Below are 25002 nucleotides of genomic sequence, written 5' to 3'. Positions count from 1 at the left end.
CATGGGCTGTAGGGCAGGGGTGCCCAATAGTTGTGGCACACGGGCTTAGCTGCCCCACGGCATGTATGTAGTCTTCCCAGAGCAGGGATGAAACCCATGTCTCCCTCATTGGCACGTGGATTCCTAACCACTAAACTACCAGGGAAGTCCTCTCTGAGGTCTTAAGTGACTCAGATCTGAAGATGCTATAAGACGTTAGAATTGTCTGAGTTGCAAACCTGCAGATTAAAAGTGAAATCTCAGAATGTTCTTAAAGTACCTCCTTACCCTGAGACCATCTTTTCTGAGAACAGGTAACAATGAGCTACTCCCCACTCCTGTTTCCTATTCCTCTTTTCTCAGGGTTAACCTAGTGCTGTACTCTAATGACATCTCTGCCACCCTCGGAAGGGGGTGGCCTCATTCGCAAACAGGTCTCCTAGCATCTCACTCCTTCTATCAGTCTGACTCAAGGACCCTTGGCAGTGTGGTCACACAAATGCGCTGTGAGCTATGCAGAGGACCGGAAGTGAGCCCAAGAACCAGGACTGAATTGACTCCAAGAGGGTGTGTTGAGCAGCGGTGACAAACAAGGAAAATGCTGGGCCTTGGTATGAAACTGCCTTGGGTTTGCACTAGGAGTAAGCTGGAAAAAAGGCTTTCACTTCTTCATCAGACAGGAGGGAACTGAATGTGAATATTTATCAGATCTCTAAGGGGGTTACATTAAGCTTAAGAGAAATCAGAAATGAGAGGACATCATAAAAAAGCTTACTTGTAAAAATAACCTAAATAAAAAGCAACATAACCTCGGAAAATTATTTTTGACAGACATTTTCTATGTTAAAAGCCTGTACCATGGTCAAGTGAGTGGATTCCCTTCTGGGGTCTGTGGGCTCCAGCTCCATGGCCCACGAGGCCGGCCTGGCGCACCAATGGACACAACGGCTGATGCTCAGGGGCGACCAAAGTGGCCCCCTTGGGTCGGCTGGGGAAGAGCCAGAGGAGGACCGCAGGCCCTTCCCCGGAGCAGCCAGACGACTGACCAGGAATGCTGCGGGCCGAGATGAGCGGAAGCGCAGTCAGGAAGCTTTGTGGGCCGAGGGGACCCGATGGGGTCGAGGGCAAATCGGGCAGTGCCTGCGCTCATGGGCGGCCGGCTAGGGCTTCCAGAAGGCACCTCGCTGCGCCCTCGGGCGATCCCGGCCGGTCCCGCCCCGCGCACTGGGCGGAGAGACGCGCGCAGGGCGGCGGAGCAGACGCGCAGGCAGCCGGGCAACCGCGCAGGGCAGGTCCCCGAACACCTTCAATACCTGTAGTTTGGGGAGTGAAGGCTAAGCGGGACGCTCTGAGAGAGAGGATGCAGCTGGCCCGGATAAACAGCTGGTGTGTGCAAAGGTGTGAAGGTAGTAGATCTGTGTGAGTGTGTGTACACGCGCGTGTGCAGTAAGGACATAACACAGGACAAATAGGTCTGTTGAGCCCCAGAGAACAACAGCGACTTTCTTTGCACTGTTCACAGCCTTTTACGAAACTTTCCTCTGAATCCCCATAAACCCCTAGGAAGAAGGAAGTCATTTTTATCTCCATTTGTAGACAGGAAACCAGAGGAAGGAGAAGTTGCCCCAGGAGGCCCAGGTAATAAACAGCAGACACAGGCCCCAGAGTCTGTGCTCCTCACCACTCCACTGTCTGAAGACCCACACATGTGACTAAACCACTAGGACATTAACAACTTATTTACGATTCAAGGTTGAAGGCTGATGATCCTATGCTTGGCTGGGGTTCAGGGCTGTCAACTGGGAATTCCTTACTCCCTTCTTGCACCTGCTTATGGCAAGGGAGGCAGCTACAAAATGGGTCCCCTCTTCCAAGCCTCTGCTTTCCCGGGGGGCGGGGGGAACTTATCTGTCCCTCTGCACTAAACAGGGAAAATGGCTAAACAGGAATGATGGAGAGCAGCTAACAATTACTGCAGGCTGACTGTGTTCCCAGCACTACCACTGTAAGCTGTGTAACAATGTCAGGAGATACATTTATCACCATTTTATTGATGCAGAAACTGACCTAAACGGGTTGAGCAATTTCCTGAAGTGACACAGCCAGCAAGGAGCAGGACCCCAATGCCAGAGCACCCTGAGGGAGGGGGTCCCCACTCCTGCACCCTTCAAAGCTTTGATGGGTTATCCCAGGTTGTGATTTGCTGTTTTGTTGGGAAGACGGCGGAGCTCCTACACATCATGTCCTAAATGTGTTAACCTGATGCTGCCCTAACTTGCTTCAAAGTAACATGAGAAGGTGAATTAGGTGAGGGCAAGCAGATGACCCCACCCTTATGGCAGAAAGCGAAGAGGAACTAAAGAGCCTCTTGATGAAAGTGAAAGAGGAGAGTGAAAAAGTTGGCTGAAATCTCAACATTCAGAAAACGAATACCATGGCATCCGGTCCTACCACTTCATGGGAAATAGATGGGGAAACAGTGGAAACAGTGTCAGACTTTATTTTGGGGGGCTCCAAAATCACTGCAGATGGTGACTGCAGCCATGAAATTAAAGACGCTTACTCCTTGGAAGAAAAGTTATGACCAACCTAGATAGCATATTCAAAGCAGAGACATTACTTTGCTGACTAAGGTCCGTCTAGTCAAGGCTATGGTTTTTCCAGTAGTCATGTATGGATGTGAGAGTTGGACTGTGAAGAAGGCTGAATGCCAAAGAATTGATGCTTTTGAACTGTGGTATTGGAGAAGACTCTTGAGAGTCCGTGGACTGCAAGGAGATCCAACCAGTCCATTCTGAAGGAGATCAGCCCTGGGATTTCTTTGGAAGGAATGATGCTAAAGCTGAAACTCTGGTACTTTGGCCACCTCATGCGAAGAGTTGACTCATTGGAAAGGACTCTGATGCTGGGAGGGATTGGCGGGAGGAGGAGAAGGGGACGACAGAGGATGAGATGGCTGGATGGCATCACGGACTCGATGGACATGAGTCTGAGTGAACTCTGGGAGTTGGTGATGGACAGGGAGGCCTGGCGTGCTGCGATTCATGGGGTTGCAAAGAATCGGACACGACTGAGCGACTGAACTGAACTGAACTGAAGAAGACTTACAGGTAGCGCTAGTGGTAAAGAACCTGCCTGCCAGTTCTGGAGACTAAGAGATTCAGGTTTGTTCCCTGGGTCAGGTTTGGTCCCTGGGCATTGCAACCCACTCTAGTATTCTTTTGCCTGGAGAATCCCATGCACAGAGGAGTCTGATGGACTACAGTCCATAGAGTTACAAAGAGTCGGACAAGACTGAAGTAATTTAGCACACACAAAAGTAAGAAGAAGCAGGACTAACCATGAGTTGAGAGTTGTTGAAATTGAGTGATGGATATACATAAGAGTTGATTATACTACCTGTATTTTTGTATGTATGGGGAATTTTCTGTAATAAAAAGGTTTTGTTTTTTAAGTGTCAGCCCCATCTTTTTAGGCCCTGTGGTAAAATATGACTAAATATATAAAAGTTGTAAGTTAAGCTAACAAAATGTTAAATTAAACATGTTCTGTCCTCCTACCTTGACAAATATTTGTTCAGAATGATCTGAAGCCCACCTTCAAGTAGCAGAACCTGGCAACCTGGGGGGGCGGGTCTCTCCCTACAGCTTTGTTCTGTTTCGCATCGCAGGGACAGGCACACACGTGGACATTCTGGGCTCTGCCTGTGGGCCTCACAAATTGCCTCTTCTTTCCTCTATGTGGGCACATTTGTGCACCTGAGGTACATCCCACCTGGGCCACAGACCCAGGGAAGAGGACACTTCCAGCAGTAGATGGTCTCAGGAAAGTTAGGGAGGGCATTCCAGGCCACAACCTGCAGTGCATAGATTCTGGGTGGGCATATCCCCTGGTCTTATCCTAAGGAGATCCAGAGAAGGGCTTCTAAAGATTTCTCTTGTCTGGGTCTTAGGCATTACTGGTCCTTTGAGTTGCAGAACCCTGACCTCAGTAGACACATGGCTCCAACGACTCAGCTGCTTCCTCTTCACCTGCCTTAGGACACGAGGGTCCAGACCCGAATATAAACACCCATTTCAGTGCCTTCTGCCCCTTCCTGACCAATCTTACCTGTTCTTGAGAGTCATATGTCCACCTCTTAGGCTATAGACTGAATAAAGCTCCCTCGGTCTGTAGCCAACAGAGAAAGGGTAGTGCCTTATAAGAAAATCAGGACGAAGGGACTTCCCTGGTAGTCCAGGGCTAAGATGCCACCCTCCCAGTGCATGGGACCTGGGTTTGATCCCTGGTCCCAGGGAACTAGATCCTGCATGCCGCAACGGAGCTCCTGAGTGCCGCAACGAAGACCTGCCACAGGCAAATAAATAATAAATAAATATTTTTAAAAAACCCACAAAATCAGGATGCTATTATGACAGGTCAGTGGAGGCCATCCCTCAAAATCCACTGAGACTTTTTTCTGAAATGGGTACCAGAGTCCCAACTGCTCCACCCCTGACCTTAGCGGAACTGACTCTTCTTACACGTCTTTGTGTTGCCCTACATAGACATCCCTTAATCATGTGTTTCGCCATCTCTCTTCCCCACTAGACAGTGTTCCTTTCACCAGTGTGTCCCCAGGACCCTGTGTGCCAGCCAGCCCAGGGGTGTCATGGTCCTCCGTCTGCACTGGCTCCCAAGGTCAAGCACAAAGTATTAGCACAGGAACGTTTTCAGGCTTTCCCCTCCCCTCTCTGCGAAGACGACTCTGGCTTTGTCCTCCTGGGCTCTCCCCCTTCTTCCCCAGCTCCCTCTGCAGCAGTTGTCTAGGATGTTGTGGTTGTTCTGGTTCCTGCTGCTGTGTAACAAAGCATGCATGACGCAGTGCTCCAAATGACCACATTTCATTATGCTTGTGGATTCTGAAGGTCGGGAGTCCCAGTAGGGCACAGCAAGGACACCTTTTCTCTGCCCACAATGTGTGGTGTCCTCACTGGAAAGAATGAATGGTTTGGGGCTGGATTCATCTGGAGACTCCTTCATGGACATGCCTGGGCTGAGATGACTCAGAGGCTGGGCTAGGTTGGGACTACAGACTGAAGTGCCTGCTTGCCTATGGCCTCTCTGTGTGGCTTCTCACGCCTGGTAGCCTTGGGACAGTTGGACTTTTTGCTTGGTGGCTCAAGGCTTCAAGAGTGAGTGTTCCAGCAAACAAAGCAGAGTGACAGCCTCAGAAATCATGTAGAGTCACTGCTGCCACATTCCATGGGCTGAAGCAGCCACAAGCCTGTCCACAGGGTCAAGAGAAGGAACAAAGAGCTCCTTTGGGTGGGAGGCGTGCTGAATAATTGGCAACCCATCATTTGAAATCATCCCAGTGGTGTGAAGTCAGGAGGCAAGTCTGGAGACTACGGTCTGGAATAGACCTTTCCAGGAAGCACTGAAACGAGGTATGGGAGCAGGCACACAAAGTTCTGCGGGAGGGAGATGGGAGGATAACTGGGGGACTTGAAGAAGAGTTGCTGACTGACATCACACATCATGTGAAACTGCATTCTGGCAACTGAATCTATATTTTTGCTCCAGACCGAGCCCCACAGGCCATGGCTTTCAGGCCTCAAACAAACCAAGCTTGAACAGATCCAGCCAGGCCACCCAAACCTGCCCAGGGGTTTCTCGAGTCGAGGAAACTTTCAGGAGCTGAGACACCATCATTTCCGTCCTCTCATTACAGAAGGTCAATCTGCCGAGGCTGCCTAGCGCAGAAACGCGTGCCCCGGCATCTCATTTCCCACCGTGTTCATGCTTCCTCTCCCGCTCCTTGTTCCCAGGGGCCAGATCCCCTCAAGCCTGATCTCATTCTTGGGTTGGGAGGGAGAGGAAGGCAGGTGAGAGGGCCTCTCTCTGGGGGATCCTGGTCTCTGAGACAGGCTAATTACAGACTTCCTAATTAATGAGCCGTGGGGTTGCATTTCATCAGCTGAGTCATGGTTGATGTCTGGGCCTGGGCCCAAGGGGAGGCTCGGAGGAATCATGGGAAGGGGAGGTTAGCCTGTGTCTCTGCTTCCCCCATGCTGATTCTCTAGCCCCTCTCTTTTCAAACCCAGTTCCTCTTTCCAGTTTAGAGGGTATCGGTCAGAGGGTGTCCCTACTCCCACCTCTGTTTACTGATATTTTCCCAGGACTGTCCCCCAGTTTGTCCATCCCTTGTGCCTGCCCATCCCACCAGGACCACATAGGTTACCACATTGATTACTGTTTCCCAATCACCCAGTTTCTCTTTTAAACTGGATCTCGCCCAGCCACATACATCACACAACTGGAGTGGCTGTCTGTACCATGGCAGCCACATTTCAGGATCCTCGCACCCACTGTGCTTGGCACAGCGAGCTAGAGACCATTCCTAAGCCTCTCTCCCATCTGTCTCCTTGCTCCTTCCCACACCCTCCTCTTTCAGTATCTGTACTTTTCCATTAACATTTCAATCAGATGTATCCATTTACATGAATTTAATGCTGTGAGATTTTATGGGGACGGGAGGGGAATTCTCTTATTTTGGGGCCTAGAGGTGTAATATTTTTGAATTTTCAAAAGCTGTGCTGTAGCTTGGTCATGAGTTGTTATTCCATACTTTTTCATGCCTTTAGTTCTGGGTCCCATGATGAACTTGGGCCAAAGTGGATAGGTTTCTATAGACTGTGGAGTTGGATGGTCTCCCCCAAGATGGGTGCTGGCAGTGCTCCTGTGCCTTGCACTAGGTTCCCATTCAATGGAGGGATCCTTAGAGGCTCTGTGCTGACAATATCCAGGCCACCTCTGTAGAGGGGACCTGAGTCTGCTCTTTCCCAGCCTCTGCTACCTACAGAACATCACAGGGGTTAAGTTGGTGACCTTAGAGTCAACGAGATGAGTTCTTCATGGAACTAGGCCTCAGCTTCCTCCTTCTACTGAGAACTGTGAGGATTAAATGAGATAATACATATGAAGCACTTAGCATGATGCCCAGAACAGGTGTGCACAATAATAGAAACTTTCTACAAGACTTTTGAAGGCAAAGGTCTTTTGTCTGTTTGTTTGTTTTCATACCTGGGTGGGCGTCACAGTCTCTATAACCTCTTAGAGAACATATGCAGAATCCTGTGTGTTTAAACCACTTGGTCCTAGGCCTAACTTCTGGAGCCGCTGTCCCCTCCCACAGGGGGAATGTGGCTCTTAGCCCACAGGGATCAGTCCTGGCTGCTCAGGCTGCCTGTGGATGGGGCTGGAATTGTTCTCTTCATTTTCTGCCAAGGAGTCTTTGGGCTGGAATCCTATAGGCGGGATGGCGGGGTCAGAGCGATCGTGTGTTTGTAGCTTTGTTAGATATTTCCCTCCATTCCCACAGCCTCTTGCATTCCCTTGAATACTGCTTGCATTCCCACAGCCTCAATAGCAGATTGTGGTCAAATTTTGAGATTTGTGTTAATCTACTAAACAAGAAATGGTATTTCGGTCTTTTCTAAAAATTTCATCATATTATGAGCAAGGTTGAGCATCTTTTGACCTGCTGAAAAGGCCATTTGCATTTCTTTGTGCATCTTTCTTGTATTTAGAAGCTATATATTGGTCTAGCTTGTAATTTATGTTCTTAGTTTGCTAATAGTGGATTTCTTTTTCTATATATGTTGTTTTAATTTTTCATGCAGTCAAATGTATCAGTCTTTCCCCTTACTATATGTGGATTCTGAAATCAGGAGTCTTTCTCATTTTCAGGTTTACAGGAATTTCCTCATTTTCCATTGTCTTCTAGTTCTTAGATGATTTCCTTCTTCCAGTGACTCTGGCACCACTTCCTGAAAGATACCCACCACCCTCAATTGCCATATGCAGTTGAGCCTGTTTCTGGATTTTATTTAATGTTTCATTGGTTTGTTTGTATATTCTTTAGTTTTCCCAACCTCCAACTTAAACTGTTCATTTTAAAGGTTTTTTTTTTTTGGTTATTCTGGCCTGTTCTTCAAAATGATCTTTATAATAAGAATAGTGTGGGACTTGCCTGGTAGTGCAGTGGATAGGAATCTGCCTGCCAGTGCAGGGGACATGGGTTCGATCCCTGGCCCAGGAAGATTCCACATGCCGCAGGGCATGTGTGCCACAACTGCAGAGCCCAAGCTCTAGGGCCCTAGAGCTGCAACTACCGAGCCTGTGTGCTGAAACTACCGAAGCCGATGTGCTTAGAGCCCGTGCTCTGCAACAGGAGAAATCACTGCAGTGAGAAGCCCATGAACCACAACTAGAGAAAGCTGACACACAGCAACAAAGACTCAATGCAACCAAAAAAAAAAAAAAAACCCCAGCATGTATGACGAGGGCAAATGTCCCTTAAATAACGTTAAGGGAGAAAACAGACAACAGAACCACACAGTGTATACATATGCGTCTCTTTCCTTACAGAAAAACAGTGAAGGGGAAAGAGCCAGGAGAGTCTTGAGTGGTTATCTTTCAGTAATATGGCTATGGGTAGCATTATCTTGTTACTGATGCAAACCTTAAGGGAAAACCTCTGCCAACCGCCACATGGCCGTCTCATCCTCCATCCTCCTCACCTCCTTCCTGTGCCACTCTGGAGATCTGGTCACAGCTTGGGGCCACAGCATCTCTTTGTACAGGAGGGAGCACATTACAGCCCAGAGCCCGGGGTTATGGCCTCTGCCAGATCTGGGGGTGGGGTGGTAGGGAAGGTTTTCAGGCATACCTGATTCCCCACCCCACTGTCCCGCTCTCCATTCAAAGCTCTACACCCCATGTTCCTTATTGCCCAGGAGGCAGATTCCTAAGGGTTAAGGGAACGCCAAGGGCCATTCTCACCAAGTTCCTACTCCGGCCCAGCATTGTACAATAGAACTTTCCTTGATGGTGGGTGGAATGTTGTTTTCTGCGCTGTCCAACAGGGTGCCACCAGCACCTGTGACTATTAAGTACTTCAAATATGGCTGGTAGGACTTTTCAAATTTATTTTTAATTAAATACCCACTCTACTGGCCAGTGCCTCTTTGGCCAATTCCCAACCCAGTCACTCCCCTTCCAACCTCGAATTGGAAGGAAACAGCCTGCCTGTTGTAGGTGGACTGAGAGGCCAGGCAGGCTGGTGGAGGCTGGAGAGAGGGCTGGAGAAGGGGGCCAGCACACCAGCAGCCTGCCCAGCATCACAATCTGCAGGTGGGAGGTAAGCAGGAGCCTGGCAGCCTGGCAGCCAGCTTCCTCCAGGGGCAGGTCTCTTTGTCTGTAGACCTACTTACAGCAACCCAGGCAGCATTGTTTCCTGGGGAATGGAAAAGCACCCAGCAGCTGAGTGGCCTCAGCCTGGAGACTCAGGGAGGAAGCAGGACTGAAGAGGGGCTTGGGGATTCCACCTGGCCCCAAGACCCAGACGCCACCTGGAGGCGGAGTACCCTGGGTACAGAGCTCATCTTCTTGGCGATTTGGTTTTCCTACTTCTACTTCAGGAGTGGCCCTCCCTTCTTTTTGGGGCTGGAGGACGATGGCAGAGCGGGCACGAGTGAGGGCAGAGTAGCCAAGGACTGGGACCTAGGGCCCCCAAGGAGGACGGCAGGATGTGGCGCGAGATCTCACGCTGCACTTTTGAGGGTGATTCGGAGACCAGCCGCTGGGGATGTTTCCTGCCCTCAAAGGGCCCAGGGTTGCATGTCCTCAAAATGAAATTTGAGTTGAGAAAATGCTACCAAAAAGGGGAACTGTGCCCCAACAGAACTTGTGGTCAGGTGAGAGGGCAGAAGGGTCACATCAAGTCTGAAGTTCTGAGTCTCAGTCAGTCGAGTCCAGCTCCTTGAGTTTGATGGTTAGCTGCTTTGTGCCTGGCCCCAGCTCTGGTGAGAAACAAACTACCCTTTGAGTCTAGGACAGCAAGAGAAGGTATCCTCATTTGCTGGGGGAGAGAAACTCAGTGTGTTTCTGCAAGGATGGTGAAAAGAACACTCCACTCTGGGGGACTCCTTGAGATACAAATGGACCCATCTCCAAGGATACGCATGTGTCTCCACCTGTCCATCACAGGGGCTCCCAGGCCTGGTTTCCTCCAGAGCTCCCTGGGGAGCAGAAGTGTGTTCAAAATGCAGATCACCAGGCCCCCTGCAGGAGGGGAGGCAATTCTACCCTCATCTAGGCACTCTGTGCTTTATGCTGACCCAGTGCTGGAGCCTCCTCAGGCTCCCAGGTTGGGAGAGACAGGACAAACCCCAGAGGGAAGGCCTCTCAGCAGTGAACTTGCTCTTGGAGAACTAGGCTATTAGTTCCCCAAGGCTGTGCTTTTGCTACAAATGGTGGAGATTTTCCTAGAATACAAGCACACAAGGAAGATAAGGAAAGAATCTGGAGTGTTTCAGACATTTAAAGCCAAAGGACACACAGGAGTCTCGAAAGCCCACCAATGTAGACCCTGGAGTCTCACAGTCAGGTGAGAGGTCAAAGGAAGTGTCACCAGGAGGCAGAGGGGAGGGTGGGATTGCCTCTCTGCAGCCACCTTTGTGGACATACACACCTTAAAAACACGTTCTGTAACCCCAACCCCATCTCTCTATAGAGTCTTAGATATGGAGTCCAAGAATGGAATTTTTAATAAGCTTCCTCCTTCCCCCATTAGTCTAAGAAGTATAGTTCTCTCTGTCCTGTGTGCAAAGCACAGAAGCTAGTGAGAATGCTGGCTCCTCCCCTGGAGGTCCCCCTAGAGCAAAGTGGAGGCAGCAGGCCTGTGGGAGCTGGGGAGAACAAGTGGTTCAAGACCCTGAGTGGCTTGAGACCCCCACACCTGTCCACAGGTGCTCGTGATGAAATCTCAGATACAAAATAAGAAGCATCGCTTCTCAGCTCCTCCTTCCCCAACATGCACAGAAGGGAACAGAGAACAGCACACTGGATTTCCTCACTGATAGTCTCCCATGACTAGGACCGACTCCACACAGCAAACAGTTGTAGGAATGTGTATTTTCCATAAAACAAAATTTTGAATGGAAAAAAAAGAAGATGCAGTCTATAAACAAGTATCTTTTCTGAAATAGGCCCCACACAGAAAAGGTACACCCCCCTCAGAGGGCAGTGCAGCTCTGCCAATGTGCAGCTAAGCCAGGGTCACCCACTGAGGGGGCTGCTCAGCCCTCTTCGTCGGCGTGCATGTCCACCCACAGACCCTCCTGCATCAGAGGCACCTGTCCCTTCAGGTCACTGACCCACATTATGGTCCAACAGGGTTGCAGTGACTGCTCACAGCTGCCCTGGGACAGTTCCACTCTGTGTGGGTGCAGTGGGGGACAGGAGTATGACGACACAGACGAGAGGAAGTCCACGGCAGGCGTCAGCCATCGCTTTATTAAGGCTCAGAGTGGTATGCCAGTCAGAAGGGCTGAGTCATTCACTCCACAGATCCTCGCCGCACTCCACTTATGGGTGACACTGACGGTGGAGGCTCTCTCTGAGATCCGGAGCCACACTCACATCCGCCTTGGAGGATGAGACGTGTGGGCAGAGAGTGTGGCTCAGAGCGTGGGGCTGGCTCTAGCAGACCCTGGGCTCTGGCAGGGGTGCTGGCAGGGAGGCAGTGGAGGGCAGGGACACCTCCCCAATCCCTCCCAGCCCGAACTATGGCTTTGCTATCCTATCGCCACTTGAGTGGGTGTGGAGGGCCCTTTCCCCACCCGTCACTCCGCAGGCCCACGTGCTACACTGTGGGAGGAGACAAAGGGAAAGCCCTGGAGAAAGCAGAGCAACTCCCCACCCTGTGCCTGGGACCAGGCCAGACCTCAGGAGCTTTGAGCCCCCCAATCACTCCTCCTCAGCTCCTCCCAGCGATGGGTCTTCTCAGGTTGAAGCCGGTCACTCAGAAGTGAACCCGCAGAATGTCCTGGCTGGCGAATGGCTGCTGGCAGGCTGTGCATGTCATGGCCGGGGAGCGCTGCTTCTCGCTCAGGCAGGGCCGGCACAGGAGGTGACCACAGGGAAGCTGGTACGCAGGCTCCCTTTTGAAGTAGGGAGAGAACACTCTTTTGCAGGATGTGCATTCAGGGCCCAGGCTGCTCCCAGACTGCTCTGGTGAATCAGGGAGGAAAACAAACCAGGGTTAGGGAAAGTGGTCCCCGGTCCAGACTCCATCTGGGAGGCAGGGCATGTGCCTGGAGTAGAATAAGAAGCTTCTCTACCCTGCACCCTGCAGCAGCCTGGCTTCCTCCCTCCCTAGGTCACCCCTTACTGATCAGGGAGGGGAGGATTTTAGGGAGCCTGAGAATCTTGGGAACCTCCTCTTGATCATCAGTGCTCCAATGAATGCTCAAGAAAAGCTGGCTTTCAAGGGCTGCTGGGCAGCACTGGGCCCTGCCTGCGGCTCTCTAGCAAGATGGACTTTCCCCTGGATAGGCTGCCAAGGTCAGAGCAAGGCACAAGCTCACCCTGACAACCCTGATAAACTGCAAGAAAGGTGAGATGTGACAAGCAGAGGAAAAAGCAAAATGTGGTGTGATATACCCGGGCTGAGCATGTCAAGAGGGGACAGAGGTCACCAGAGGGGTAGGGCTGAGGTCTGTTTGTGGCAGATCTGCCTGCTGAACCTGGCCCTGCATCACTGTAGCCCTGGAGCCCAGCAGCTCCCCTCCCAACCCGTCCGTCAACCCCCTTCTTGTGCTTCAGGCTCTCCCCTTCATGCTTCCCACAAGGTTTCCTGAATGAAGGCAACAGTGGGCAGGTCCTGCCACCCCTCCTCCCCAAGCTATACCTGCCGCTCTTCTTCTCTCATGGCCCTTGTCTAGGGTTGTTGCTCTCTCTCCATCAATCCACACCGACCTGGAGAGGGCAAGGATGGCTTCTTGGGTGAAGAGCCATAAGAATGAAAGGAAGCCAGCCATGCATGAGGTGAAAGAGATACCACGTACAAAGAGAGGCTGGTCCATTAGAGACACAGAAAAGACAAGAGGTGTGATGCGAAAGCGTGTGGCTTCGAGAGTCTGGCAGAACATGCAAGACCTCACAGGCAGCAATTTCTACTTTATTCAAAGTTCAAAAGGATATCTTGGAAGAATTCTAAGAAGTGGAATACCATGATCTGGCTGACATTATAAGAAGATCCTGAAGGCTCTGTGAAGAGGACGGGCAGGGTAAGGGTGACTGCAGAAGAGCAGCAGAGGCTGCTACAGGAATCTGGGGGAGCAGCGAAGGAGCCAGGGCAAGGTGGCAGCAAGAGTGATGGAGCAGAGAGGACCTCCCTGAGATCTTTGGAGGAGTGGAAAAAGGACCTGAAGATGAACAGAATGTCAGGAATGTTGACGGAAACCAAGGATGACCTCCCATGTTACGGGCTTGACTACAGGTTAGAAGATGCTTGCTCTTTACCAGTGACTGGATGATGAGGGTGCTTTGGAGGCACCTGCAGTTCTGAGTTAGAAATTCACTTAAGATATCCATGAGTTTCCCCTATAGGGGTGCCAAGTAGCTCGAAGGGAGGTCAGGGTCTGAGTTCCAAGAAGAGGCAGGAGCTATACGTGAACATGGGCAGTCACTGGCCAAGTGGGCTCTCACTTGAGTGACACAGAGCATAGGGAAAAGGGTCCAAGACCAAAGTCTGGAAGAGAAGAAAGCATCAGCAATGGAAACTGAAGAGATACTGTTGAAAATTGGAGAAAAAGAGCATAACATCTGGAAGGCCAAGACAGAAGGTGTTTCAGGAAGGAGGGAGAGGGGAGCCACAATAAACGCTGCCAAGAAGGTGAGTGACCATCAAATCTGGGGTTATGGAAACTGCTGGCCACCTGGATGAGACAGGTTCTGGGAATGATCAGGATGGAACCATAATGAGAGAAACAGGGAAGTGGGGACAAGAGGCAGAAAAGGTAAGCTGGCCTGGGATCCAAGCAATGAGAACAAACTCAGTTTAGACAGGCAAGAGGAAGAAAGTGTACACCTTATCATTAGCCCCACCAGATTTCACCTTGTAAAAAGTGCCCTAGGTTCTCTTGCTTTGTATCCTGACTAGTCTATCGTCCATTGTGGTCCCAAGTTCATTTTAGGCAAAACTTGAATCAGTAAGCTACCACTGTTCTAAGATGCTGGCTAATAGGCAGGGATGAAGACGGCATACTCAACTAGAAATTACTCTCCACATTTACATAAAGTACCACAGATGTCAGATGGGAGACAGACTACATTAAAAAAAAAAAAAAATGGAGAAACAAACAAATGTCCTCAGGACAGAGTAATTAACGTTAGATCTTACCAAAATCACCAAGCCCCAACACCCCAGAATTACTAGGAATTAAACAGAGAAAGCCTTTCCTGTGAAGAGTTACACTTCATAGGCAAATCCCCCCTAGAAAAGGAACGGCCTGGCTGTTGGAACTAGGGGAGCCTGGGTGTGGAGGTCCAGAGTCCCAGAGGCATGGCCCAGTGTTCTGTTCAAGGGTCTGAGGAGATGGACAGCTCTTACCTGAACTGGTGCCGGGCCTCCAGGAAATACTGCCCCCTCTTGTGCTGAGGTGCTGGAGCTGTCCCCTGGTCAGCCGAGATGTGAAGGAGGGCATGGAGCCAAGGGTTGATGTCAAGGCAATTTCCAAGCTTTGTGACAGTTTTTGCTCATGGGACACTGGGCCTGTTAAGAGATACACAGACCATAATATCCAGAGAGAGTTCTGGCAAAAGAGAAAACCAAAACACAAAGTCCTGTGAAGACCACAAAATAGTGTTTCTTCTCCTTCTTTTAAAAATATTCTCATTTTATTTATTTACTTGTCCTTGGCCAAGCCACACAGAGTGAGGGATCTCACTTCCTCGACCAGGGATATAACATGTGAGCCCTGCAGTCCAAGTGTGGAGTCCTAACCACCAGACTGCCAGGGAAGCCCCACAGAATGAATGGTACTTTTAACTTCAAATAGACACAGACATAAAGAAAGTCCTCCCTAGTTTCCACTAATAGACTGTGATAACAGGATAGCAGGAGGTAAAGCCCTGATGTTCCTGGCAGTTCTTACCCATCTCACATTGCTTTCAGGATTCCTGGGCTCTCTGCCAGCTTCCCTCCTCCTGTACAAATTACTGGGCAGGCCTGGGCCACCTAGTGGCTCATCTGCAGAACTGCACCCTACTTTCCGAAGTGTCCCTACTTGCCAAGGAAATAACTGGGGTAAGCAAATGCCCAGCCTTGTAACGCTGCTCCTTGCCCCCACTCCCTCCTCAACAGCCTTAGTCTCCTCGTTCCCATCTGCTAGTTCCTCAGCTCTTCAGGGCAGGACCACTGGCCTGCACTCTTTCGGTGTTCCAATCTTCTTGCCTCCTTAGGTAAAGCAAAGCAGTTATTACCGAGTGGAATAATGAAGACCTCTCTACCCATTTCACTATCTAGAGGGCCTTCTCTGGATATGGGCTAAGGGTGAAGGCAGCAGGGGATGGGGACAGATGCCCAAAAAAGAACCCAGAGATTTGCCAGATAGCAGGATTCCCCAAAGCGGTATGCTAAAAGCACCCCAAAGTAGGGAGCAGAATGTTCGTTCTACAGTATGTAGGATATAGGCTATCAGCCTGAGGCCTTGAAGGAGCACTAGTCAGCGTGCTCCTGCGTCACCAACAGATCTCTTGAGGCTAACACCAATGGAGACTTCCACAAATATCAAGGTCTAAGCAGCTTTCTCTTCATCTTGCCCCACTGCACCTCAGAGGCTTCCAGGAGTTTCTGGGAGTCTTGTTAACTAAAATTTACACTCAAAGTCAGAGAAGACACAGACGTAATCTTTAAATTACAATCATGTAACCCTTTTAGACTAAGAGAGGAACTTTAAAGAATGGTAAAATCTAAACGGACTAGTTTTCATAAGGAAAAAAAAAGTTGTCAGAGCTTTCTCCAAAAGCACCAAGCACTGACAATCACAGGGGAATTTTACCAACATGCCAAGTGTAAATGATTCTAAAACTATTAAGTTGCTCCAGAGTTTAGAAAAGGAGAATTTCCTAATTCTTATGGAACAAATCATCAAAACCAAAACCTGACCAAAGATGGTGTGCCCTTGTGCACACACACACCCAACTGCAGTTCAATCTCATTAATGAATGCAAAAATCCTAGATAAAAACACTAGCAAACAGAACCAAGACGCACACTAAAAGAATGAACAAACGAAACTTCTTATAGGACTATAATAATAGTTCAATATTAAGAAGCCTGCTAGTATACTTCACAGCATTATCATTGTTGTTCAGTCGCTAAGTCGTGTCCAACTCTTTGTGACCCCATGGACTGCAGCACGTCAGGTTTCCCTGTCCTTCACTATCTCCCAGAGTTTGCTCAAACTTATGTCCATTGAGTCAGTGATGCCATCCAACCATCTCATCCTCTGTTGCCCTCTTCTCCTGCCCTCAATCTTTCTCAGCATCAGGGTCTTTTCAAATGAGTCGGCTCTTTGCATCAGGTCAAAGGATTGGAGTTTCAGCTTCAGCCTCAGTCCTTCCAGTGAATATTCAGGGTTGATTTCCTTTAGGATTGACTGCTTTGATCCCCTTGCTGTCCAAGGGATTTGAAAAGGTCTTCTCCAGCATCTCAATTTGAAAGCATCAATTCCTCGGCACTCAGCTTTCTTTATGGTCCAACTCTCGCATCCATACATGACTACTGAAAAAACTATAGCTGTGACTATATGGATCTTCCCTGGCAAAGTGATGTCTCTGCTTTTTAATATGCTGTCAAGGTCTGTCATGGGTTTTCTTCCAAGGAGCAAGCACCTTTTAATTTTGTGACTGCAGTCACCATCCACAGTGATTCTGGAGCCCAAGAAGATAAAATCTGCCACTGTTTCCACTTTTTCCCCCTCAACAGATATACAAATATGCCATGAAATGATGGAACCAGATGCCATGAAATTAGATTTTTGAATGTTGAGTTTTACGCCAGCTTTTCATTCTCTTCTTTTAACCCTCATCAACAGGCTCTTTAGTTCTTCACTTTCTGCCATTAGAGTGATATCATCTGCCTATCTGAAGTTGAAGACTTCTCCTGGCAATCTTGATTCCAGCTAGGTGATACAGTGGAAAAGAATTCGCAGGCCAATGCAGGAGACTTAGGAGATGTGGGTTTGACCCCTGGGTCAGGAAGATCCTTTGGAGTAGGAAATCACAACCTACTCCAGTATTCTTGCCTGGAAAATTTCATGGACAGGAGGGCCTGGTGGGCTACAGTCCATGGGGTTGCAAAGAGTCAGACTTGACTGAGCATGTACAAGGATGTGAGTAAGAATATGGCACAATATCAATCACTTTGCTGCATTAAAAGGTCTAATGACGAAAAATCATAGTATCATCTCGACTGATATTGAAAAGGCATCAGACAAAATTCAATCTTGGATAAAAATAATGAATAAAATAGGAATCATTGGTGCGGGAAAGTGTCTGAAGCCCCCAATGACTCCACCTCCTTATACTCATGTCCTTTGAGTGTGAACTGGATTCAGTGACTTGCTTGCTACAGAATACAATAAAAGTGATGTCACTCTGTGATTAGCTTCTACAAGACTGACTTCCACTTATTTGCACAGGCTGGTTTATATAGCTACCATGTTGTTTGCTGCCCTTGAGAAGCCCACGTGGCACGGAATTGAGGGCAGAATCCAGCCACCAGACAAAAAGGAAGTGAAGCCCGCAGCACAACAGTTTAGCAAGGAACTTAATCCTTCCCTTGAGATGGCTGCAGCCCTGCCCACACTTTGATAGCAGCCTTGAGAGACCCTAAAGCAGACAATCCAGCTCAGCGATGCCTGGATCCCTAAGGGAGAAGCTATAAATGTGTGATTCTTTAAGCTAGTAAATTTTGGTTTAATTTAAGCTGGCAAAGCACAAAACAAAGTGCCAGTGCCAAGGGTCACCCAGGAGGAGTAGAGACAACAACAGACTTGGACACAGGACGGGGCATTACCTGTTGAGCAATCCATGAGCTCATTGGCAGCTTTCATTTTCTTAGCAGTGTGCTCTGAGGTAGAGGGTGAGGCCAGAAGGCTTGTGGTAAAAAAACAGGAAGCATTTAAGCCAAGGCTACTGTCTGGGCCATGTTCGGCCTGCTCCATCTTCCTTTTCCGAGAGGGCAGAGCAATGGAAGAAGGGGTCGGTGCCAATGCAGTCTGTGCTCTCCCGAGCAGGTGGCAGCCGGGGATGGAGTGCTGAAGCAGGAAATGGTCGATCCGCGCCTTCAAGGAGGGGTGAGGCAGGGGCTGGGAGTGTGGAGTGAAGGCTACTCCCGTGAAAGGGTCACTGGGCACTCGGCCCCATGTGGCTTCACTGCGGTTACACTTCTCTAGCGTGCTCTGGTCAATGACCTTGCCTGAGGGCAGCAGCATAGGGAAAGGCATGATCTCCAGGGTGATGGGATCTAAGAACTCTTCAGGTATATCTCGAATTACCTCAGTCAGCTCCTGTAGGCTAGACGGGGCCTGCTGGCCCTCAGACTGGCCCCCGGAATCACAGTCACTCTCCATGGGCAACGCTGGGGCCTGTAAAGACAAGTCCTGAGGGAGGCTCTCTGAGGCAACCAGCAGGACACTGTCTATCACTTCCTGAGAGCAGGTTTTGGCTGGCTGACCCCATACCTCCAACCGCTTGATACAAGGGACACCACCACCTGTCACATGGGTGATACAGATCTTGAGATGGGCCACATGACTAAGAGAAAGAGCCCCTTTATTCCAGAGCTCTTGGGCCACAACAGCAGGGGAGGGGAGTGTGGCTTCCACTGGGCCAAAAGGTGGCCTGGCCTTGAAGCCCCTGTGGCTAAATACCACTTGGCTCTGGTTTTTCAACAAGACTTTGCCCACCAACGTGAACGCTTCCTTGTTCGGAATGGATAGCTCATCCGGGTCTGGGGTCCGGCACTCAGGGGTATTCCAAGATGCTCTGCTGGATAAGGCCGATGTGTACATTTCCAGGCCAGTGACATTCTGGCTTCCCCCAGCTGAGAGATCCATGTTAATCCTACAGATTTCCACATTGAAGGGAAAGGAAACTGTCACACAGACCGGTGGCTTAATGAAATACTCTGTCCTAAAACCATGACTTCTCTTTGCCAGGTCTTCAGAGATGAGATTTTCTACTTCATAGCCATCAGCTGATATCTAGATTTAAGGACAAAAATGAGTCACATTGATTTGATGAGCTCTAAATCAAGGTGAGTTTTCAAGAACTTGTCACTTCTAGTAAAACTCTAAAGAAAATCTGAAGGTCCTCATGAAATTTCCTCTATTATATCAAATTTTCCTGGGTTTTCCTTTTCTTTTTTTGGCATGCGTCCAAGATCAGACGAAAGGCTAAGGGCAACTGTGCCCCTAAATACTGCCCACCCTTAAAAAACGAGCAACAAAACTGCCTAACCAACCAAAATCACTTCAAAATAACGTCTCTATGAAAGAGCAGCAGATATACAAGCTTTTTTTAATCTTATTTTTAAATTTCAGAGGATGAAAATGTACAGATTTAGGGGGAAATGAAGATGTACACTGAAGTTTCCAATTTTGTATTTGGACTCTATCAATTCTAACAGTTTTCCCAGGAAGGCACAACAAAGGACCTTCTTGTAAATCTTTGAATGATGAAACTGGGGGAAAAAAGTTTGCATAGGAACAAGGACCACAAAAGACTGGGAAATTTAAAACAGTGAATGTGCTAAGGGTGAGAGTATGAGCAGCTTTTTCTCCCTCTTACTATTTCCAATACTTGTCATAACCAATGGAAATTTTAAGGTATCACTGTCTGAAGGAGTCAGCTTAATTATCTGGGAACCTGAAATAATGTGCTGCATGCAGAAATTCCAAACTCGCGAGAAGTTCAATTCTACCCTTGGAGTTTCCTTACTTCCTGCTCTGGACTGTGGAAACATACCCTCCTTTGCACAAAAAGGGAAGCAGCTTAATTCAAACAATAAAGCACAAGGAATCCATATAACAAATATAAGCCATTATTTCTAGCATGAGAAGTTAGCAAGAACAGCAGTGAGAGAATTTCCACCTTCACTCTGACCTTGAGTGAAGTTAAAATGTATCATCAATGATAAATTGATGAGAACTGGAAAGAAGAGAACCCTCCACAAAATGAGTCACAACTCAGCTTGTAACAGTGCTGTCTGACTTTAGAGGCGCAGCCTGACCCATGCTTACCCGACTATCATCTGGTAGACTCAGAAACGATGAGGGTGAAAGCACATTAAGCCTGAACTGTCTTAATATACAAGGCAGGAAATGGGGGAAAACATGAAAAACAGATGTCATTTATTTATTTATGTGTATATGCTTGTTCTGTTTACCTTGTTGCAGTAAATTCTTGGTCTGAACTGTGGGAGGCAAAGATTTATTACCATCTTTATGGCTGAAAGGATAGCTTCCAAGCATCAGAAATAGCCTTAAATGAAAAAATAAAACTTAATATTAGACAAGTTAAAATTCAAATCTGAAGTCTTAGGAGTTGATTCCTAAGAGATGACAGTTAAACAGAATAACAACAAAAATGTAACAAACATACACTCTCATGGTCTATATTTATTCTCTTTCTATACAACACGCGACGACTACAAGGGAGATTTCTTTTGCAGATTGTGTGGTTTGGTTCTCTAGCTGACAGTTGTTCTAAAGCTCCAGTGGAAGCAAGGGCCTATCAGTTCTGCAAGGAGCTCCCAACAGGAAAGGGAGGGTCAAAAGTAGATGCTGCTGCTGCTGCTAAGTCACTTCAGTCATGTCCGACCCTGTGCGACCCCATAGACGGCAGCCCACCAGGCTCCCCCGTGCCTGGGATTCTCTAGGCAAGAACACTGGAGTGGGTTGCCACTTCCTTCTCCAATGCATGAAAGTGAAAAGTGAAAGTGAAGTCGCTCAGTTGTGTCCGACTCTTCGCAACCTCATGGACTGCAGCCTACCAGGCTCCTCCGTCCATGGGATTTTCCAGGCAAGAGTACTGGAGTGGGGTGCCATCGCCTTCTTCCAAAGGTAGATGAGCTCAAAGTAAAAGAGGATTACTTAGCCAGAAGGTTTAGAATGAAAAGGGTCACAGAAAATAATCATAGTGGTGCTATGCCTCTTTCATTTAACGCTTGTTAATGCAGTTATGTTTTATTAGAGTGAAAACAATTAGAAGAGTAAAAAATATTATTATTGAGAAATAGAAGATCTTAGAGTTGAAAAACATCTTAAAACATCTAATTCAAATCCAACTGATCCTTGAACAAGGCAGGGATTAAGGGCATTGACCTTCCACACAACTGTTGAAAATCCACATATAACTTTATAGTCTGCCCTCTGTACTGATGGTTCCACATAAGTGAATTCAACCAACCTCAAATTGTGTGGTACTGTGGTATGTATTTAGTGAAGAAAATCCATATAAAGTGGACCTGCACAGTTCAAGCCTGTGTTGTTCAAGGGTCAGCTGTAGTCATTTTGATAACCAATATCCAGGGAAAGGGAAATCGATGAAGGAGGTCAAAAAGTACAAACTTCTACTTAAAAGAGAAGGTCTGGAGATGTAAAATACAACATGGTGACTACAGTTAACCATACTGTATTGCATATATGAAAGCTCCCAAGAGAGTAGACCTTAAAAGTTTTCAACACATACAAAAAAATGTAACTACAACCAGACCACCTGACCTGCCTCTTGAGAAATCTGTATGCAGGTCAGGAAGCAACAGTTAGAACTGGACATGGAACAACAGACTGGTTCCAAATAGGAAAAGGAGTCCGTCAAGGCTGTATACTGTCACCTTGCTTCTTTAACTTCTATGCAGAGTACATCATGAGAAACGCTGGACTGGAAGAAACACAAGCTGGAATCAAGATTGCCGGGAGAAATGTCAATAACCTCAGATATGCAGATGACACCACCCTTATGGCAGAAAGTGAAGAGGAACTAAAAAGCCTTTTGATGAAAGTGAAAGAGGAGAGCGAAAAAGTTGGCTTAAATCTCAACATTCAGAAAGCGAAGATCATGGCATCCAGTCCCATCATTTCATGGGAAATAGATGGGGAAACAGTGGAAACAATGTCAGACTTTATTTTGGGGGGCTCCAAAATCACTGCAGATGGTGACTGCAGCCATGAAATTAAAAGACACTTACTCCTTGGAAGAAAAGTTATGACCAACCTAGATAGCATATTCAAAAGCAGAGACATTACTTTGCCGACTAAGATCCGTCTAGTCAAGGCTATGGTTTTTCCAGTAGTCATGTATGGATGTGAGAGTTGGACTGTGAAGAAGGCTGAGAGCCGAAGAATTGCTGCTTTTGAACTGCGGTGTTGGAGAAGACTCTTGAGAGTCTCTTGGACTGCAAGGAGATCCAACCAGTCCATTCTGAAGGAGATCAGCCCCGGCATTTCTTTGGAAGGAATGATGCTAAAGCTGAAACACCAGTACTTTGGCCACCTCATACAAAGAGTTGACTCATTGGAAAAGACTTTGATGCTGGGAGGGATTGCGGGCAGGAGGAGAAGGGGATGACAGAGGATGAGATGGCTGGATGGCATCACTGACTCGATGGACGTGAATCTGAGTGAACTCCAGGAGTTGGTGATGGACAGGGAGGCCTTGCATGCTGCGATTCATGGGGTCGCAAAGAGTTGGACACGACTGAGCGACTGAACTGAACTGAACTGAGGTGATAGATATTAGCTAAGCTTGTTATGGTAACCATTTCACTATATATATATATATATAAAATCATTATGTTGTACCCCTTAAACTATACAATGTTATGTGTCAATTATAGCTCAATAACACTGAAAGAAAGAAAATGACTAATATACTAATGTCCAACAGCCTTTGTTATATTCTCTATAGAGAAGCAGGGAAGCCATTAGAAACATCCCTCCCAGGGGCAAGCCTCTCCAATGGATCTGAACTCCACTGAACTCCATGGCTGGAAAGGCCAGCCATTCCATGCTTTCCCATCTAACATACAAGGCCATGAAAAACTCCCAGTAGGGACAGGGCCACTCTGCAGTCTTTGTGTTGTCGTGCTCAGTAGGGACTACTTGCAGAGGCCAGGCACATTGGGCATTCTGCAACATTTTAGTAAGCAGCTTCTGCACAATGAAGTTCTGCCATGAGACTTTTGAAGGTTTGTTATCTCAGCTTAGCCCCTATGTCTGTCCTACATATGAACACAAAATATTTTCTAACATGGTTTTAATACATGTAGAATTTTCTAAGAAGGGAACTTCCATGTAAATTATAGGAAGAACATAGTTCATTTACTTCAGGTTTTTACCAACAGGAGTTCACTTCTGAAAACCACATCATGGAGAGAAATGCTAATATATCTGACAGTCCACATTTGTAGCAGTCTGCATTCTAGGTGATTCTATATGTTGGTAAAAGCTTTTGATTACCTTTTTTTTGGCCATGCCAAGAGGCTTGTGGGATATTAGTTCCCCAACCAGGGACAGAATCTGTGCCCAAGCAGTGAAAGAGCCAAGTCCTAACCACTGAGCCACAAGGGAATTCCCTTGATTACTCCTTTATGCCTTCCAGTATGGTTATATCCAAACATTCACACATGAGAATAAATTTTCACGCTTTAAAATGTCTACTTTAAATTACTATTAAGTCTTTTGTGTGCACACATTTGTGTTTGTTTTACAACTACATAGTAAGGTTATATTATCTTTGACTTTAAATTCAGGACAGTACATTACAAAATATGTATTATTAAAAGAGAGAGATGAATCTGATGGAGTAGAAAATCCTTGGCCTAAAGTCTCCCAGTCTTTCTTCAGAACCTGTGCTGAAAACTTGTTCTTCTCATTTCTGGAGGCATACCTGCTGTCTCTTTGCCAGCCTTCTAGAATCTGTCCTGGAATCAACATGGACTGCTGACAGAACTCCTTTTTTGGAAGATTGTTTTAATGTTTCCAGGCTTTTAACATCCCTGTTCTCCATAATAACTCAAAAATTAGTATCTAAGGAATAACATCTCCAAATATTCTCAGGGCCCTTGTATGTGCCTCCTTTTGGTCAGGAAACTAGAACTCATTTAGAACAGCATTTCCTTAAATTCTCCCACCCAAGTAGGGCAGTGGCTTCTTGTTAACTTTTTGTCTTGTTTTAAATGAAAAATTAAGCCACTGAGTTAAGTTTAATACAGAAGTATTAAAATGATTATATAGGGCTTCCCAGGTGACACTAGTGGTAAAGAACCCATCTGTCAATGCAAGTTAGATGTAAGAGACCTGTTCGATCTCGTGGTCAGGAAAATCCCGTTGGAGGGCATGGCAATCCTCTCCAGTGTTCTTGGCGGGAGAATCCCATGGACAGAGAAGCCTGGCAGGCTGTAGTCCATAGGGCCAGGCAGTTGAATATGACTGAAGCGTGATTATATACAATTATAAATGATTATATAGTTCAATCCAAGGAAACAAAACATTTTTCCTAAGAAAGCAAGCCTAAGATTTGCCAAAGGAAAACAGATAATATGATATCAACAGACGGTGACGGACCAACTTGCAAGTGCAGAACTAAGCTGGTCCTAGGTAAACTGGTGAAGTTAGCCAGCTCCAGCATTTGTGAGGGTTTTCTTTTCACTGCCACAAGCACTTGTCTCCTCCCTACTTTGCCCTGATAGAAGACGACTTTGGTAAGAAAAAATAGAGATAGAAACTATGTTATAGTATCAAAATACTGAGAAGTGTTTCCTATTAGTAAGACAAATGCAATCATCTCTATCCCCACAGTTCACGTTAGGTCTTTTCTCTGACTTTCAGAGAAAAAAACAAACTCTGGCAGAGGTAACAATGTTAACCCATGAGGTACTGATTTGATTCCTTAGTGGAAGGCACTGATTCCACTAAGATATACATTCCTCCTATCTCCTGTTACCTTCTTAGACATTTCACACTGTGGTCTTCTAACTTTGATTTATTTTTCCTATCATGATATTTATTTAGCTGAGAATATAAATGTCAGAATCAGAAGAAGCTGGGTAGGGGTCTTCTTGGAGTCATGATGAGGAGCTTTCCTGCAAATATGAAGATAAATGGAAAAGTCTTCAAAACTTATC

At 47.3% G+C, this 25002-nt stretch overlaps 1 protein-coding gene and 1 long non-coding RNA gene across 12 annotated transcripts in view; one reads left to right on the top strand and one right to left on the bottom strand.

Moving 5' to 3' along the window:
- Window positions 1–11292: 11292 nt before the first annotated feature.
- UBOX5 (U-box domain containing 5) overlaps window positions 11293–25002 on the bottom strand; it is a 51658-nt gene continuing 37948 nt past the window's right edge. For 7 of the 11 annotated variants that reach the window (XM_027976867.2, XM_060397634.1, XM_012188764.4 and 4 more), the window contains 4 exons: window positions 20263–20357; window positions 17890–19078; window positions 14420–14581; window positions 11293–12036 (listed from right to left, as the gene is read on the bottom strand). In XM_027976867.2, the coding sequence (XP_027832668.1) occupies window positions 11828–12036; window positions 14420–14581; window positions 17890–19078; window positions 20263–20316 (1614 nt within the window). In that variant the 5' untranslated portion in view covers window positions 20317–20357 and the 3' untranslated portion in view covers window positions 11293–11827. Of the gene's footprint in view, window positions 12037–12715; window positions 12784–14419; window positions 14582–17889; window positions 19079–20262; window positions 20358–25002 lie in introns of all 11 variants that reach the window. The other 4 variants (XM_060397638.1, XM_027976869.3, XM_060397637.1 and 1 more) reach the window with 2 other exon arrangements.
- Window positions 19046–23542, top strand: LOC132657638 (uncharacterized). Its single transcript, XR_009596094.1, has 2 exons — window positions 19046–19131; window positions 21736–23542. It is a non-coding gene; the product is annotated as an uncharacterized LOC132657638 (long non-coding RNA).

This window comes from Ovis aries, chromosome 13 (assembly GCF_016772045.2).
Source record: "Ovis aries strain OAR_USU_Benz2616 breed Rambouillet chromosome 13, ARS-UI_Ramb_v3.0, whole genome shotgun sequence".
NCBI classification, from domain to species: domain Eukaryota; kingdom Metazoa; phylum Chordata; class Mammalia; order Artiodactyla; family Bovidae; genus Ovis; species Ovis aries.
Note: the sequence above shows the minus strand (reverse complement) of the source record. Positions and strands in the feature narration are given on the sequence as shown.